The sequence below is a fragment of the Pelodiscus sinensis genome, chromosome 9 (assembly GCF_049634645.1).
Source record: "Pelodiscus sinensis isolate JC-2024 chromosome 9, ASM4963464v1, whole genome shotgun sequence".
NCBI classification, from domain to species: domain Eukaryota; kingdom Metazoa; phylum Chordata; order Testudines; family Trionychidae; genus Pelodiscus; species Pelodiscus sinensis.
The window spans coordinates 47,567,358-47,585,723 of NC_134719.1; the positions used below are offsets into that span (position 1 = coordinate 47,567,358).

Genomic DNA, 18,366 nt, shown 5'->3' on the forward strand with positions numbered 1-18,366 from the left:
CACATGTGAACCCAGGTGCAGGTTCACATGAAAATAAAGTTGGTCTGGTGAGATCCCCCACCCCTGAGCCCTGAGCTTCCCCTCTCCTTTCTTCCCCTTGCTTCCCCCTTCCAGCTCCCTCCTCCCAGGTTACCTGCTCCCCTCTCCCACCCTCTCTTCTCCCCTCTCCTGCCTCCTTTCCCCAGTCTCACCAGAGTTTTATTCCCTCCCTCCAGTTTTGTTAAATAGAGTTTGTGTTCATGAAAATACGTGTATTTTATTTGACATCAGGAAAGAGGGTTAGGGAGAGGTAAGTTGAAGGACGTGAGGGAGGAATGAGGCACAAGCCCCCAGTGAGGCAGACCAGGGAGGCTCTTAGTGCTCCTCAGGGTCGTAGCTCACCCACAGGGCCTCCTGGATACTGACAGCCCCCCGATGGACCTCCTGGATGGCAGCCTGCAAAAAGTGCAGCCAGGTTCACAGCAACGTGTCCAAGAGAAGCACCATAGTGCCCAGGGGCAGCTCTGGCTCAATGTTGCAGAGTGCTGTGGTATCCCGAGTGAGGGCAACCAGTGCACACAGAGACAAAATGCTTTGCTGTCCCTCATAGAGGTAGGCAAGCAAGCAGGGAAAGCTGAGAACTGGCTGTCCAGGGTGGGGGTCCCTTAAAGCACAGGCCACAGGTAGCCTCAGGCAGGAGTCACAGAAAGTAACTCCTGATTGGATGCCCTGCAGGACCTGGTTCCGGCCGGCCTTAATTGCGATTCAGTGCTCACTCACTGTGGACAAGCTATTTCAAAATAGCAAAATGCTCTTTCAAAATGCATTTTGTGTGTAGACACATTATTTTGAAATAACTTATTTTGAATTAACTATTTCAAATTCAGATATTTCAAAATAATGCTGTAGTGCAGACATACTCTCAGGGTATGTCTACACTAGCCACCCTAGTTCAAACTAGGGTGGCTAATGTAGTTATTGAAGCTTGCAAATGAAACCCAGGATTAAAACATCCCAGGCTTTATTTGCATGTTCCCAGGCGCCGCCATTTTTAAACGCTCAGTAGTTTGGACTCCCTGCCCACGGCTACACGCGGCATGGGCTAGGTAGTTCAAACTAAAGCCCCTAATTTGGACTACCATTACTCCTCCTGCAGTGAGGACTAACGGTAGTCCGAATTAGGAGCTTTAGTTCAAACTACCTAGCCCATGTCGCGTGTAGCCACGGGCAGGGAGTCCGAACTACCAGGCATTTAAAAATGGCGGTGCCCGGGAACATGCAAATAAAGCCCGGGATATTTTAATCCTGGGCTTCATTTGCAAGTTCCAATAACTATATTAGGGTATGTCTACACTACCACCCTAGTTCGAACTAGGGTGGTAATGTAGGCAACCGGAGTTGCAAATGAAGCCTGGGATTTGAATTTCCCGGGCTTCATTTGCATAAAGCCGGGCGCCGCCATTTTTAAATGTCCACTAGTGCGGACTCCATGCCGCGCGGCTACACGCGGCATGGACTAGGTAGTTTGGACTAGGCTTCCTAGTACGAACTACCGTTACTCGTCGTGAAGCCTAGTCCGAACTACCTAGTTTGTACACGGGGCACGGAGTCCACACTAGCGGACATTTAAAAATGGCGGTGCCTGGCTTTATGCAAATGAAGCCCGGGAAATTCAAATCCCAGGCTTCATTTGCAACTCCAGTTGCCTACATTACCACCTTAGTTCGAACTAGGGTGGTAGTGTAGACATACCCTTAGCCACCCTAGTTCAAACTAGGGTGGGTAATGTAGACATACCCTCAGAGAGTTATGTCTTCTGTATGAATTGTCTACGCCGCTGCAATTTGTCAAATTTTGAGCAGTTAAGAGCATATAAAAAGGGGAATTACTGGGGAAGGAGAGACGTCTCTCTTCACTAGGCAAGACATATTCCATTCAGTTCATTGGGTAGCATTCATAGATTTATAGATTTCAAGGCCAGAAGGTGTGATCATGGGGTATGTCTACACTAATGTAGGCATTCGAAGTTTCAAACAAAGCCCGGGTCTAATAAATCTCTAAACTCAGGGGTTGTACCATTTGACTGGAGAATTGCTAATATACTTCCGATTTTTAAGAAAGGGAAAAAAAGCGACCCGGGTAACTATAGGCCTGTTAGTTTGACATCTGTAGTATGTAAGATCCTGGAAAAAATTTTGAAGGAGAAAGTAGTTAGAGACATTGAGGCTAATGGCAATTGGGACAAATTACAACATGGTTTTACAAAAGGTAGATCGTGCCAAACCAACCTGATCTCCTTTTTTGAGAAAGTAACAGATTTTTTAGATAAAGGAAATGCAGTGGATCTAATCTACCTCGACTTTAGTAAGGCATTTGATACAGTACCACATGGGGAATTATTGGTTAAATTGGAAAAGATAGGGATTAATATGAAAGTTGAGAGGTGGATAAGCAACTGGTTAAAGGGGAGACTGCAGCGGGTCATACTGAAAGGTGAACTGTCAGGTTGGAGGAAGGTTACTAGCGGAGTTCCTCAGGGATCAGATTTGGGGCCGATTTTATTTAATCTTTTTATTGCTGATCTTGGCACCAAAAGTGGAAGTGTCCTAATAAAATTTGCAGATGACACAAAGTTGGGAGCTATGGCCAATTCAGAAAAGGATCGGGATATCATACAGGAAGATCTGGATGATCTTGTAAATTGGAGTGATAGCAATAGGATGAAATTTAATAGTGAGAAGTGTAAGGTTATGCATTTAGGGATTAATAACAAGAATTTTAGTTATAAGCTGGGGACACATCAGTTGGAAGTAACAGAGGAGGAGAAGGACCTCGGAGTCCTGGTTGATTATAGAATGACTATGAGCTGCCATTGTGACATGGCCGTGAAAAAGGCTAATACGATCTTGGGATGTATTAGGCGAGGTATTTCCAGTAGGGATAAGGAGGTGTTAGTCCCATTATACAAGGCATTGGTGAGACCCCATTTGGAATACTGTGTGTAGTTCTGGTCTCCCATGTTTAAGAAGGATGAATTCAAACTGGAACAGGTACAAAGAAGGGCCACTGGGATGATCTGAGGAATGGAAAACCTGTCTTATGAAAGGAGACTCAAGGAGCTTGGCTTGTTTACTTTAACCAAAAGAAGGCTGAGGGGGGACATGATTGCACTTTTTAAATATATTAGAGGGATAAATACCAGGGAGGGAGAGGAATTATTTAAGTTTAATACCAATGTGGACACAAGAACAAATGGATATAAGCTGGCTAGTAGGAAGTTTAGACTTGAGATTAGACGAAGGTTTCTAACCATTAGAGGAGTGAAGTTCTGGAACGGCCTTCCAAGGGAAGTAGTGGGGGCAAAAGATCTATCTGGTTTCAAGATTAAACTAGATGGGTTTATGAAGGGGATGGTTTGATGAGATAACATGATCTTGGTATCTAATTGACCATTCATTATCAGTGGGAAATAGGTCAATGGAGGGATGATAGGAGTTACTATAGAGAACTTTCTGGGTGTCTGGCTGATGAGTCTTGCCCACATGCTCAGGGTTTAGCTGATCGCCATATTTGGGGTCGGGAAGGAATTTTCCTCCAGGGTAGATTGGCAGAGGCCCTGGAGGTTTTTCGCCTTCCTCTGTAGCATGGGGTACTGATCACAGCTAGAGGATTCTCTGCATCTTGGGGTCTTCAAAGTATTTGAAGGCTTCAATATCTGAGATATAGGTGAGAGGATTATTCTAGGAGGGGTCTTTTAGAAAAACATCCATTAATTATTTTTAAATGATCAGTGATGAAAAATCCACCAGGATCTTGGGTAAATTGTCCTACCAGCGAATTACATTCACATTTAAAAAAAATGCCTTATTCCCTTATTCTGAAATATAACAACAGCTTTCAGTCATTGGATTATGTTACACCTTTGTCTGCTAGAGTGAGCAGATTATTATTAAACATTTGTCCCCATACTTACAGAGAATAATCAAGTCACCCCTTAATCTTCTGTTTGTAAGGCTAAAATGATTGACATTCTTGAGTTCAAATAGTTTTATTTCTAAATTCTAAGAAATAGAATGACATCGAGTTCTTGTTAGAATTTGGCATAGAAGCTTTATGTTTAGACACAGAATGACAAGAAGCACTAAGGAATGCTTATCTTCTCTCACTGGTAGGACATGTAGGATCATATTTCTATCATGCCACAAAGAGTTTACTTAATATTGTTCCAAGAACATTTAGAGACAAAGGTTGCCAGTTCAGCAGGTCATTCTTTCACTCTATTGACTTGATTGTGACTTAAACATGTGCTGACTTGCATTGCTGAATTGGAGCCAAAAAATGGAGAGAAGAGAAAGGTTTTTTGTGATTGTTTTGACAGATTTATTTCCCGAATCCCCTAATTTCTTATGTGATTTTTGTTTTGAAGTCTCAAATCTCTATCAGTGTCGAAGAATGGGAAGACACTAAAGATACCAAAGAACAAACAAATAACCGCAATAGCCATCGCAACTCCACATCCAGTGATCAGTCAGATCACCCTTTGTTGAGACGGAAGAGCATGCAATGGGCCCGACGGCTGAGCAGAAAAGTGCCAAAGCACTCTGGCAAAACAGCGGAGAAAATAAGTCAGCAGCGTATGAGCCTTTACAAGAGGTCAGAAAGACAGGAACTTGCTGAGCTTGTGAAGAACAGAATGAAGCACTTGGGACTTTCCACGGCAGGATATGGTATGAACTATTATTATTGTCTAAGATCAACCTAATTTTATTTCATACACCCAGAGGATGCCATGGGCAGAGTAGAACTATAGATGGGTGCAAAATTTTTAATTTCATAACTGATTAAATTACTCAAACAGTTTTATTCAAAATAGAAGAAAAAATACATGAAAAATGTTCAGCCTTTTGCTAACCAGCTCTAGTTGAGGTTTGGGTTTATTTCAATCTTTTTTTATATGTGATATTCAAAAGGCAGTTAAATTAATTGGAGATGCTATGACTATATAACATGAAACCAAGAATTAAAACTATTTTCTTCTGTATTTGGAGGCTTATTATAGAGATATAGTAGCCCAATGTCTGTGATTCTGTAACACTGAAAAGCTGTCTGTTCCCTCTGGGCAGTGCTGTTGCCTCCTGCCATGGCGCTCGGCTGACTTCTGCGCTGCTCAGCCAGGCCACCACATGGGAGCAAGCGGCACAAGTGGCCATTTGGGCCCTGCACTCCCCATGCAGCACCCCCATGCTGCATGGGGAGCATGGACCCCAAACAGCTGCTTGTGCCACTTGCTCCTGCGCGGTGGCCTAGCTGAATGGCGCAGAAGTCAGCAGAGTGCCACGATGGGAGGCAACTGCGCCACCCAGAGGGAACAGCCAGGGGGTGGGGCCTGGACGAGCGTGCGTCTCTGACGTCAGGAAAGGGCACCAGATTCAAAAGGAGGAAAGCGGAGCGGATGCGGAGGAAACAGAGGAGAATGGAGAAGGTGGAGGACAGCGAGAGAGAAAGTGAGAGAGTTGCAACAGGAGGAGGAGAAGAGAAACACAGAGTGAGAGGCGGGAGGAGGAGAAGAGAAAGAGAGAGAGAAGGAGAGAGAGGCAGGAGGTGGAAAAGAGCTGAGAGAGAGAAAGGGCGAGGCAGTAGGAGGAGAAGAGAGAGAGAGGCCATTTGTGCTGCTTGCTCCCACACGGCGGCCCACCTGAGCGGTGCAGAAGTCTGGCGAGTGCCACGGCGAGAGGCAAAGGGGGGTGGGATGGTGATGTACACTCCCAGGGGGCAGGGCCAGGACGAGCGTTCATCCCCGATAGAGACAGAGGAGAGTGGCGAGAGAGTGAGAGGCAGGAGAGGGAGAAGAGAAAGAGAGAGAATGAGAGAGAGCCAGGAGGCAGAAGGCAGAGGAGATTTGAGAGATAGAGGGGGGAAAAGTAGGAGGAAGAGAGAGAGAGAGAGAGAGAGAGAGACGGAGCGAGAGACCGGAGGCTCAGGAGAAAAAACCAACGTGGAGGAGAGACCTGAAAATCCCATCTTATGATGGGCTAATTGGCTAGTTATAGAGATGGTCACATTACATACCTACAGATGTAACACTCTCTTTATTCATGCAAATAGATGGTTGCAGATAGATTTGTTGTAAATTTTACTTATATTTTAAAAGGCTTTGGTTGTTTGTTTATTTCTGTAGGTTATGTCACCTTTCCCTTGATTTTTTAAAATAAGATGGGAAATGTGCCCAATGTGGCTAATCACTTTTATGAGTAATGCATAACTAGGTCTATACACTTTTTCATTTCCCCCTCCTCTGTTTTTCAAGCTTTTTAGAAGCATATGGGGAAAAGATTTATTTAATTACTACATATAGCACTGTAGCACACTAAATTAGAGGTTAGCAGGTGATTGCAAACAGAGATTTTAGAGAGGGAGTTCTCTAGGTAAGGGAGAAGTGAATACTGGACTCTTGAGGGAAGTGCCTGTCTGTAGTATGTGTTGTGTTTGTCTGGGGCTGTCTTGCTGTGTGCTGAGTTTGTGTTTGTGAGTGTGGTGTGGGTTTCCCCCCACCTTTCCTCCTCCTCCCCCACACCCATGGAGTGTGTGCTGTAACTGGCAGCTGGAAATTGTTGGCTTTTAATTAAAGTTTGAAATCTAGAAGGCTCTGCTGATTGGCTGAGCCTTGGTAGGGGGAGGGGCTATCAGGCAGTCCAGGGCTTTATAAAGGAGTGATTCAGAGACCAAGGAGCTTGGGAACAGGTGATTGCAAACAGGGAGTTTAGAGAGGGAGTTTGGAAGAGGAGAAGGAAGGGGGCGAGATTCTCTTGCCTTTCCTTTAAAGCCTTTTTAGGACAGCGGGTGTGGATAGTGATAGGTCTGCTGTTGTTACCTGCACAGCATGTGCCATGTTTGTCTTTCTCCTGGAAGAAAGAAGGGATTTCATCTGCACTAAGTGCAAGCTGGTCTCCATTTTAGAGGAAAAATTTAGAGGACCGGAGGCCCAAGTGTTGACCCTACAGTCGATCAGAGAGGATGAAGACTTCCTCGATAGAAGGCAACATTTAATCCTGCCAGCAAGGCAGACAGAAGGTTCAGAGAGGGCAGTACAGCATGAGGAAGAGAACTGGAAGCATGTAACTTCTAGAAGGAAAAAAAAGCAAGCATGGGAATCCCCCATTCCTACAGAGGTAAGTAATCACTTTCAGGCTCTCTCCTCAGGCTCTGAGATGGAGAATGCTTTGGAAGGGACCTCACAAGAAAGAAATCAGAAGGGAACCACTTCAGCTGGAAGGCATGGGATGCATAGTCCTAGGGATGGGCGTTCCACTACCACCACCCCCAAAAGAAGAAGGCGGGTGGTGGTGGTTGTGGACTCCCTCCTAAGAGGGACTGAGCCATCCATCTGCTGTCCAAACCTGGAATCTCAAGAGGTGTGCTGCTTACCGGAAGCAAGAATTCAGGATGTGACTAAGAGGCTTACCAAACTGATCAAACCTTCAGATCGCTATCCCTTCCTGATTCTCCATGTGGGAACTAACGATACGGCCAAGAATGACCTTCAGCGGGTTACTGCGGATTACGTAGAGTTGGGAAGAAGGATCAAAGAATTTGGAGTGCAAGTGTTGTTCTCGTCCATCCTCCCTGTTGAAGGGAAAGGACTGGGTAGGGTTTGTTGAATTGAGGAAGTAAATGTGTGGTTGTGCCAGTGGTGTCACAGAGAGGGCTTTGGTTTCTTCAACCATGGCACTCTATTCCGGGCACAAGGATTTTTAGGAAGAAATGGGATCCACCTAACAAAGAGAGGAAGGAGCATCTTCGCAGACAGGCTTGCAAACCTAGTGAGGTGGGCTTTAAAATACATTCGTTGGGGGATAGTGACCAAAACCCTGAGTGGAGTGGGGAAGTCGGATACTGGGAAGAAATGCAAAGAGGAATGAGCAACAAAGGTGGACCCCTGATTCGAGGGTAGGGTGATCAACTGGTTATCTAAGGTGTTTGTACAATGTTTGTACACCAAGTTGTGCCTGACAAATTTGATTAGCTTCTTTGATGAACTAACTGGTTCTGTGAATATGGGAAAGTCAGTGGATGTGATATGCCTTGACTTTAGCAAACCTTTTGATATGGCCTCCCACAATATTCTTGCCAGCAAGTTAAGGGAACGTGGATTGGATAAATGGATGGTAAGATGGATAGAAAGCTGGCTGGAAGGCTGGGCCCATAGGGTAGTGATCAATGGCTCGACGTCAGGATGGTGGTCGGTTTCTAGCGGAGAGCCCCAAGGTTTAATTTTGGGACCGGTTTTGTTCAACATCTTTATTAATGACCTGGATGAGGGGATGGATTGCACGCTCAGGAAGTTTGCAGATGACACTAAGCTAGGGGGAGAGGTAGACATGCTGGAGGGCAGGGATAGAGTCCAGAGTGACTTAAACAAATTGGAGGATTGGGCCACAAGAAATCTGATGAGGTTCAACAAGGACAAGTGTAGAGTCCTGCACTTGGGACGGAAGAATCCCAAGCATTGTTACAGGCTGGGGACCGACTGGCTAAGTAGCAGTTCTGTAGAAAAGGACCTGGGGGTTACAATGGATGAGAAGCTGGACATGAATCAACAGTGTGCCCTTGTAGCCAAGAAGGCTAATGGCATATTAGGTTGCATTAAGATGAGCATTGAAAGTCAATCCAGAGATGTGATTATTCCTCTTTACTTGGCTCTGGTGAGGTCACATCGGGAGTATTGTGTCCAGTTCTGGGCCCCCAATAACAGGAAGGATGTGGATGCATTGGAGAGAGTCCATTGGAGGGCAACCAAAATGATTACGGGGCTGGAGCATATGACCTACGAGGAGAGGCTGAGGGACTTGGGTCTATTTAGTCTGCAGAAGTGAAGACTGAGGGGCGATTTAACAGCAGCCTTCAACTTCCTGAAGGGAGGTTCCGAAGAGCATGGCGAAAGGCTGTTCACAGTCGTGATGGATGGTAGAACAAGGAACAATGGTCTCATGTTGCGGTGGGAGAGGTCCAGGTTGGATATTAGGAAAAACTACTTCACTAGGAGAGTGGTGAAGCACTGGAAAGGGTTACCTAGGGAAGTAGTGAAGTCGCCATCCCTTGAGGTGTTTAAGTCTCAGTTTTAAAAAGCCCTGGCTGGGCTGATTTAATTGGGATTGGTCCTGCCTTGGGCAGGGGGCTGGACTTGATGGCCTTTAAGGTCTCTTCCCGCTTTATGATTCTATGATTCTAGGTGACTGGGCATCTGTCCAGAAAGTTAACGGATGAAATAAAGCAATTCATGAGCCTAAAACACTCACAACATGGTTCACAGCTCACTATATTCCATTTCACAAGCTTCTTAGCCATTTGCAATAATATTGGAAAACAGGTGATAATTTGTAGCACATCAGAGCCAACTTCCTATCAAAGCTGAAAAAGTAACTGCATGTCTTTCTGGTTTCATTTTGATTAAAAATGAATCCAGTTTTGGAAGAACAACAGAGGACTGAACATGTCATTGTTTGCTTAGTATCAGCATGACTTGAGACATGATATACTTCACTGCATGGTTTCTAACTTTGCAGCAGATTTAATCACTTTTTGCTGGGTAAAACAATCTCTTGTTCTGAGGGACTTAGGGAGTGCCATCTTGCTTTTTACATTTTGGGAGCCCTAAGAAGTAGGAAGGCATTTGTGAGTAGAGTAGATATACAAAAGTTACAAGAATAGTTGTTCTAACATCTAAATTTATTGATGGGGTCAAGCATGAAATGAAGCTACAGTGAGCCAACAGCAAATTCCTACTCATCAGTTTCCAAAATAAAGATAAGAGGATCAATACAGGGTTTACAAATGATGTTGTGACTTTGTCTATATAATCTAATAGATTATTCACTTATGGCATACAGAAAGGTGGTTAGAAGGGTAGTTGGTTAGAAGGGCTCATGTCGGCAGCATCCCATAAGGAACTCTTCTAATTCCTCACCCATCACACAAGATAAAGGGGACACAGTATGCTTATGGTTTTGTGCCCTGGTTGCCTGTGTGGATGCAAGAGCACTGTGAATAAGAATCTCGGTGTGCTGGAAAGTGTCATCCTGCTCCTGGGTGTCATGATGTTCCTCATGGCACTATGCTTCAGGAATGTACACTTGTTGCTCCACCAGGAAAAGGACGTGGACGATGCTTGGTGTGGCATGGAGGCCCAGCTCCGGCAAGGCCTGGTGCTCATGCTAGTACACCCACCAGTCAATGCTCTGGACACAGGGAATTACTAGTTCTGGTGCCAGGAGAGAAGTTCAGACTGGTGGGATGACATCGTGATGTAGAGATGGGATGATCAGCAGTGGCTGCAGAACTTCTGCACGCAGAAGGCCACCTTCCTGAAGCTCTGCGAATAGCTGTCCCCTGCCCTGATGTACCAGGATACCCACATGAGACCCCCTCTGACTGTGGAGAAGTGTGTGGCCATTGCCCAATGGAAGATTGCCATGCTAGACAGTTACCGGGCAGTCAGGAATCAGTTAAGGGTGGGGAAATCTATGGGTGAAACTGTTCTTATACAAGTAGCCAAGGCCATCAATAACATCCTGCTATGAAGGGTTGTGACTCTGGGAAATGAAGACAACATAGTGGAGGGTGTTGCTGCCATTGGCTTCCCTAACTGTGGTGGTGCCATAGATGGCACACCCATCCCCATCTTGACTCCTGAACACTGTGCCTTGGAGTACATACCCTGCAAAGTAGGCACTCTGGATCACAAGGGCAGCTTCACTGACATCAACATGGGACGGTTGGGAAATGTACACAATGCCTGCATTCTTTGGAACTCCTGCCTCTTCCAAAAGATGCATGCCAGAACTTTTCCCCCCTGACCAGAACAGCCTCAGAGAGGTGGACATGCCAATAGAGATCCTGGGCGACCCAGCCTACCCCTTGCTCATGTGGCTCATGAAACCCTACCCAGGCTGCCTGGACTATAGCAAGGAGAAGTTTAATAATAGTCTGAGCAGGTGCAGAATGGTGATAGAATGTGTGTTTAGAGATTTAAAGGGATATTTAGGATTCTCCTGACCCACTTGGACCTCAGCAAATGCAACATTCCCTTTGACCATTGTGGGCTCCATAACCTATGAAAGAACAAGGGGAAACTTTTCTGGTGGGGGGTGGGCAGGCTGAGGCACAGCACCTGGCACAAGAGCTTGATTAGTCAGACACCAGTGCCATAAGGAGAGCATAGCAAGAGCCAGTGCGAATCAAAGATGCCTTGATGGACAGTTTAATGCAAGGCCTCTTTTGAGAATCTTCCCTGAGAATCTCCACAAGATGCCCCTGCATTCCCAGTCTCTCTCTTTAATCCCCCATTCCACACCATCCCTGCAGTTCAGCCAATAAAAAGCCCGTTTTTCAATGAACATGAGTGTTTATTTGGGGGAAACAACAGGGAAAAGACAGAACTGAGAACCAAAAGGGGAAAAGGGAGGCTCAGAATTGGGAGTGGGACTGTCTTCTTCCTCCTGGGGGCCTGGAGGCTCCAGCTTGCCTTGAGTTCTCCCCAGTGTCCGAGGTCTCTAGCAGACACTACAAGAGATACATTGTGTGACGCTTAACCTTAATTTTTTAGCGTACACCAGACGTCTCCATAAAGACAATGAAAAAGGGTTCTGTGAAAGCTCTGATGTTTGCTTTGTAGCAGGTGCCCAGATGTCGCAACGAAGCTTCGGGACACACTTGGTGTCAGAAGCAAGCAAGCATAGAAAGGAACCTGCCAGGGACCAGGAGTCTGCAGGCAGGAGGGGGGTGGGAGAGGGATCTTGCTGGAGCACTTGCTGGATCCAGTTCATACAGCCTCCTGCGGAAGCTGCTGCTTTCCCAACGAGGGCAGGAGCCTACAGGTGAGAGGGAAGAAGGGGTGGGATGTCATCCCACTTTGTCCAGCACACACCAGGTCAAGCACATGCAGCCTCCCAGGGTCATTGCTTCTTTTCTTGCCCACAGGGGGTGGGGGAATGTGTGTGTGGCACATGTTGCCTCCCAGAGAGATTGCCAGTAAGTTCCCCTCCTCATTCCTGCAGGTTACCATGAAAGATATCAGTCTTCTCTGGATCACATAGAGTAATCCGGAGTACATGTTGACTGAATGTGGCCATAAACCTGGGCCTTAGGCTGCACTGCTTTGTGGTTCAATGACACGAGACTACTTGCTGGTGGCTTAGCATGGGAAGTTGTCCTACTGCAGAGGACAGCATAAGGCAGGCCCTTCCAAGAACCTTGTGAGGAGGATCAAAGAGTTCCTATGTGAGAGCTTCATGGAGCTGTGCAGACAAGACTGCTGCTCTGTCTAGAAACACATGAACAAGATGTTCCATGACCCCTGCATCATGTAGGCAGAGAGAGAGTGCACCACAACACATGCCCCACTCCCTGAACCCGTAGTTAGACCAAGTCTGTGAACTCACCAGAATGTGTCCTCTCCAGGGTCTTCAGTGGCTAGGGAGATGCCCTGGGAGCTGGGAACCAGCTTCAATGTCTTGAGGAGCTCCTGACTCTTGGGCATCAACATCTGGCTAGTCTCCTCCTCCTCTTTTTTCTGCTCATGTTTCTAAACCACCCTTCTTTCCTTCTGACTAATGCTAGGTGTGTCTTGTCTGGACTCCACTACCACACTGGGGAAGCTAGGGAAGCTGACTGCTTCCCCCCTACCCCTACCCAAATTGCATCCAGCTGTTATACTAGCAGTATTTGTGTGGTGCTGCCCCAGAGCATCGGCCTCTCTTCCTCTGCCTTGTGATAGTACTGGCAAAAATTCTTGATTTTTACACTTCACTGTTGGGCATCCCTGAAATGGCCTTTACCTGCCAGGCAGGTTGCAAACCTGTGGTAGGTCGGCATTCCGCTAGCTGGTTCTGAGTTCTGTGAGAATGACTTCATCTCCCCACACCCCGATGACATCCAAGAATTCCTGGACACTCTAGGCTGGTGCTCTTCTGTGCCCCGGTAACTCGAGCCCGTGGAAGCAGTCATCACAGTGCTGGGAGAATCATTGGAAGAACTCATCTCCATGTGTATGGCGGTATGCTGCTTACCCACTATGCTGGCCACATAGAACAGGCCATTCTACTGTTCCCAGGACTTTTTTTAGCTCAAAAGTAGAGCAGTAGAGGCAGAAATTCTGGCTAGAGCAGACAGCTGCAGGAGGCCTCCTAGAGGCCAATAGCATCGACTTTCCAGCAATGCTGCATCTACACTAGCATGACTTTAATCATGCAAGGTCGGGAATAGTGTTACTCCTGGTGAAAAGCAGGAGTACAGCAATCAACTTCCACAGCCCCAAGGGTGATGCAACAGGCTTGGTTGTGTAGACTCATCATTTAGAAAATCGACTGTAAGGGCTAAGCTCGATGTAAAATCTGAGGCTACATCTACACTGCACTCTTATTTCAAAATAACTTATGTGCACGGCTACACAGCAAACCCATTCTTTAAAAATAATTTCAAAATAATGGACTTCATGAGGAAGCTTCAGGGGGTAGCTGAGTTAGTGTGTTACAGAAAAAAAAAACAAGAAAAGGTCTGGTAGCACTTTATAGACTAACAAAACATGTAGGCTGTGTCTACATTGGCACCCCTTTCTGGAAAAGGGATGCTAATGAGACCAGATGGAATTGCAAATGCCGCGGGGGATTTAAATATCCCCCACGGCATTTGCATGAACATGGCTGCCGCTTTTTTCCGGCTCGGGGTTTTGCCGGAGAAAAGCGCCAGTCTAGACGGGATCTTGCAGAAAATAAGCCCTTTTCCGGAAGATCCCTTATTCCTTGAAAGGTGGAATCTGATGGTCATTGTAGCTTTCCCTTTGCCAACAATAAATAGTGTGCATTCAGAACTTAATTAACAATTTCACTGACAAGACAGAAGAGAATGCCAGTTGAAGAAAAAAATAGTTATGGTTTCTAATACAGCCAAAGGCTGGTCTATTGAGTGAAAAGTGCCATTTTTATTCTATTTTCAGAAAAGAAGTCTGGAGAACTTTGTATCTAGGGTTTTGGCTCAAGGCTATCTGTAGAAAAATATAAAGAGAAGTTGACAAAAAAAAATTACTGTCTTTTGCCCTACCAGTACAACCACAAATTAGAGGAAAGAAGGGGAAGCTAACCAGAAATAAGGATGATGTTTCTTTTGCTACTTCAATCAGCTTTTTCATCAAACTAGTTTAAAACTGGTATGTACATAGTTTTCTACCAGTGCAGAAAAATCTAGCAGCCACACGTCTGGGAGTATTCTATTTGACGCTATGAAAGTGACACATTGACATGCTGAGAAAATCCATTGGACACTGGTTTCTGAAATGAAAAGCATGGTCTACCTTGATCAAAATTGCTGTCATGGATTTAATTTTCCCTCCCTCTTTCCAGCAAGTACAGTACACAGCAAACATTACAAGACAGCTGGGAATATCGTTACTAAACAGTTACAAATCTTTTTGGCTTGGAATAATCCAACAATCAGTGATACTTCTATTGCATTAGCTTTGGCACTGAGTGATTGTACACTAGGGAAACCCAACTGGTAAGAAAGTAAGTAGGTTTTTTATTTTACATAAGTTGCCAAAAAAAAAAAAGTCACCAAAGCGTGTTTACATTGCCTCTTCTGTTGACAGAACTCGGTCACAATTTTAGCTCCGTCATTGATAGAGTGAGCAATTCACTGTGGCCATGTATCCCACAGTGCTTGACAAAAAGCCTTTTGCTAGGCACTGTGACGAAATGGAACGAAGTGTGGTGCATTTTGGGAACATGCAAAATCTGCTGTCAGGAACTGCTTTCTTTTCCTGTCCTCCAGGACCTTCTGGCTTCCTTTCACACCATTTTTACAACTGCCATTCTTTGCTTTGCACTCCAGCATCTTCTGTGAGATTCTACACTTGTCTCCTGTGCTGCGTTTAGTGTCATGCTGACATCATGCATTGCAGCAGAGTTACTCTTAAAGTTACTGATGGACAATTCGCAGGCAGACGGCACTCTGCATGAGATGGATGGCAGCAACCTGTCATTACATTTGGCACTCACAGGGCAGCTCTATAGGGTGGACTGTCACTTTTGGGCTATGAAAACCATTGGTGAATGGTGGGACTGCATCATCATGCAGGAGTGAGATGAAGACCAGTGGCTACACAACTTAAGTTGCATAAAGCAACCTTCCTGGTTTTCTGTGCTGAGCTGGCCCACGAACAGTGTTGCAAGGAGACCAAAATGAGATCGACCCTCTTGGCAGAAAAGCATGAGGCAATATCTGTATGGAAGCTGTTGACTCCCGATTGCTACCTGTCTGTTGCAAATCACTTTGAAGTGGGGAAGTCAACCATTGGGGCACCAGTGCTGCAAATGTGCAGGGCAATGAATCACATTATCCATGATTTCCCATGAACCTGGGAAATGTGCGTGACGTAGTGGCTGGCTTTGCAGTGATGGGCCTTCCTATCTGTGTGGGTGTGGAGAAGTCAATAGATGGCACTCACAATCCAATTGTAGTGCCAGACCACTTTGCCACAAAGCACATCAAGAGGAAGAGATATTTCTTGATGGTGCTGCAGGTGCTTGTTGATCACTGTGTGGCTACATCTACACTGGCCCCTTTTCCGGAAGGGGCATGTAAATTTCATGAGTCGTCGTAGGGAAATCCGCGGGGGATTTAAATATCCCCCGCGGCATTTAAATAAAAATGTCCGCCGCTTTTTTCCGGCTTTTAAAAAAGCCGGAAAAGAGCGTCTAGACTGGCCCCGATCCTCCGGAAAAAGCGCCCTTTTCCGGAGGCTCTTATTCCTACTTCAAAGCGGCGGACATTTTTATTTAAATGCCGCGGGGGATATTTAAATCCCCCGCGGATTTCCCTACGACGACTCATGAAATTTACATGCCCCTTCCGGAAAAGGGGCCAGTGTAGATGTAGCCTGCATGTTTCATAGACATCAGTGTGAGGTGGTCCGGAAAGGTGCATCTTCAGGACCATCGGTCTATACAGAAAACTGCAGGAAGGGACTTTCTTTCCAGGCCACGTGACTACAGCGGAGGATGTGAAAATGCCCATAGCAATCCTGGGAGACTCAGCCCAGGGTCATGGAACATTACACAGGGCACCTGGAAACAAATAAGGAAGGTTTTAACAACAGATTTAGCTGATGCCACATGATAGCAGAATGTGCCTTTGGCAAACTGAAAGGGAAATTGATGTATATTTAGGGCAGGCTACACCTAATGGAAGATCATATCCCCCTAGTTATATATGCATTTTGTATAATGTCTGTGATCCTAAGGGTAAAATGTTTGCTTGTAGGTAGAGCACTGAGGCACAACACTAAGGGTATATCGACACTGCACGCTTATTTCAAAATAAGCTATTCCAGAATAGTTATTCCAAAATAGCTTATTTCAAAATAGCACGTCTACACTGAAGGGAAGCCTGACAATTAGTCCAAGGCAAGCTTCCCTAATGAAGACGTGCTATCTTGATTTAGAGCCCCAGGAGGCACTGGGAGGAATAACTTAGAATGGCCCTGGGGAGGGACTATTTCAAAGTAGCAGAAGTTAGAGGAACAGGCATTATTCCTCATAGAATGAGATTTACAGATTTTGCGATAAGCCATTGTCGGGGGGCTCGCCCCTGTCTTGGGGTTGCCACCCCCATCCGGGGCCTAACTCGGCCCGTCTGGGCCTAGCCCTCAAAGTACTCTGCCCCTCTCATAGGGGAAATACGGCCCACTGGCCTAGTCCCCAAGTACAATGCCCCTGTGCTAGGGGAAATACGGCCTCCCGGCCTAGTCCACAGTTTGCAGGCCCAGAGGCCTAGTCCACAGTTTGCAGGCCCAGAGGCCTAGTCCACAGTTTGCAGTTTGTTACCCTGCTCCCACGTGCCAGGGTCTCAGGCAGCAGGGGTAGGGGGGTCCGGGCCCTCCCTCTCCACCGGACCCCGACCCAGGGCCCTAGTAGTTTCGGGCGGTTCCCACCACTGGCTCGGCGGGGGCTCCTCCCCGCAACGCCCCGAGCCCTCAGGGGCTTCTCCAGCTCCCTGCCCTGGGCCGCTTCCTACCCCTTGCTCGCAGCCTGCCGCGGTCCCACCTGTCGGCACCGGTCGATGGGCTGTAGTGGTCCTCCCCCTGGCAGCTGCAGAGTTGGCGGGGTCCGTTCCAGCGCTCGGGTCGCGGGTGGTCGGTCGGCAGCTCCGGCGTTGGGGCCGAGCCCGGCAGAGGCCCGGCAGCAGCACGCTCAGCTCCCCTGGCGACTCCCTCTCTGGCCAGTGGTCGCTAGCTCCTGCTCGGGTCGCAGTCTGCCCTTTCTGAGCAGGCCAGCAGCCTTTTATACCTTGGCTCCCTTTGGAGCATGCCCAGTAGGGCTGTGTGGGTGGGGCCCTCTCCGCCCCAGGCCCCAGGTGGTTTCCCTGGGCTTGAGTGCGGGGCGGGGCCGCCCCGTCACACCATCCATTATTTCAAAATTATTTCAAAATAACAGAACGGCTGTGTAGATGCTCGCATTTTTATCTCGAAATAATGGTGCAGTGTAGACGCACCCTTAGCTGCAGAGTTTGAGCAGCCAGACACTAGGGCTATCAGAGGATCCTATAGGGCTGACAATAATATCAGGGGGGCTTTGAGGAACCACCTTTAAACCTGCAAGGAGGTTTAAAGGATCTGTCGAAAAAGGCTTTCTTTCTTGACAGATCCCCCTCTAGACTGCCATTCTTTGCCGACAAAGTGCTGAGATGGCAAAACGTGGCAGCCATTTTTATGCAAATTAGGCACAGAATATTTAAATCCCTGCCTCATTTGCAATGTCAGCTTGCCTAATCTGCATCCCTCTGCCGACAGAGGGATGCAGTCTAGACATACCCTTAGATACTCTTTAAACAAGTCATTGAGCAGCAATAAGAACTGAGACCTTTGTTCTATGACAGACTTTTGTGTGTGAGGTCAGACAAGTTAATCTCTACATGTTTCAGTTCACTATCTATAAATAGTATAAATTAGAGTGTAAATTTGTTGACAGCAAAGACTTTGTCATTGTAGAGCTCTTAGCCCAGTGGGGCTACAGTTTGGGCTAGGATCTTTCAGAACTATTGTAACACAATCAAATAATAAATGTCCCCAGTTTGGTCCTTGGATAATTACCCAGATTTCCCATTGACTTACAGGAAGTCATACTAATTTATCTAAGAGAAAGAATCAGGCCCAAATATATTTAAAAATAAAAGAAGCCTATATCAACCTTTCATCCATCACAAGGAGTTAAAGCAGAAAATTACATTGTAATAATCTTGGCTCTCATTCTTATTCAAATCAATTCTGGATATGGTGAATACTTGCCTTTGTTTTTCTTTTTCTTTTTCTGAAATTGGTTTTTTTTTAATCCCAGTTGA

At 46.4% G+C, this 18,366-nt stretch overlaps 1 protein-coding gene across 6 annotated transcripts in view; it reads left to right on the plus strand.

Moving 5' to 3' along the window:
• Window positions 1-18,366, plus strand: part of KCNT2 (potassium sodium-activated channel subfamily T member 2) — a 321,535-nt gene that overhangs the window by 291,011 nt on the left and 12,158 nt on the right. For all 6 annotated transcript variants that reach the window (XM_075936723.1, XM_075936724.1, XM_075936727.1 and 3 more), the window contains one exon: window positions 4,406-4,706. In XM_075936723.1, the coding sequence (XP_075792838.1) occupies window positions 4,406-4,706 (301 nt within the window). The remainder of the gene's footprint in view (window positions 1-4,405; window positions 4,707-18,366) is intronic.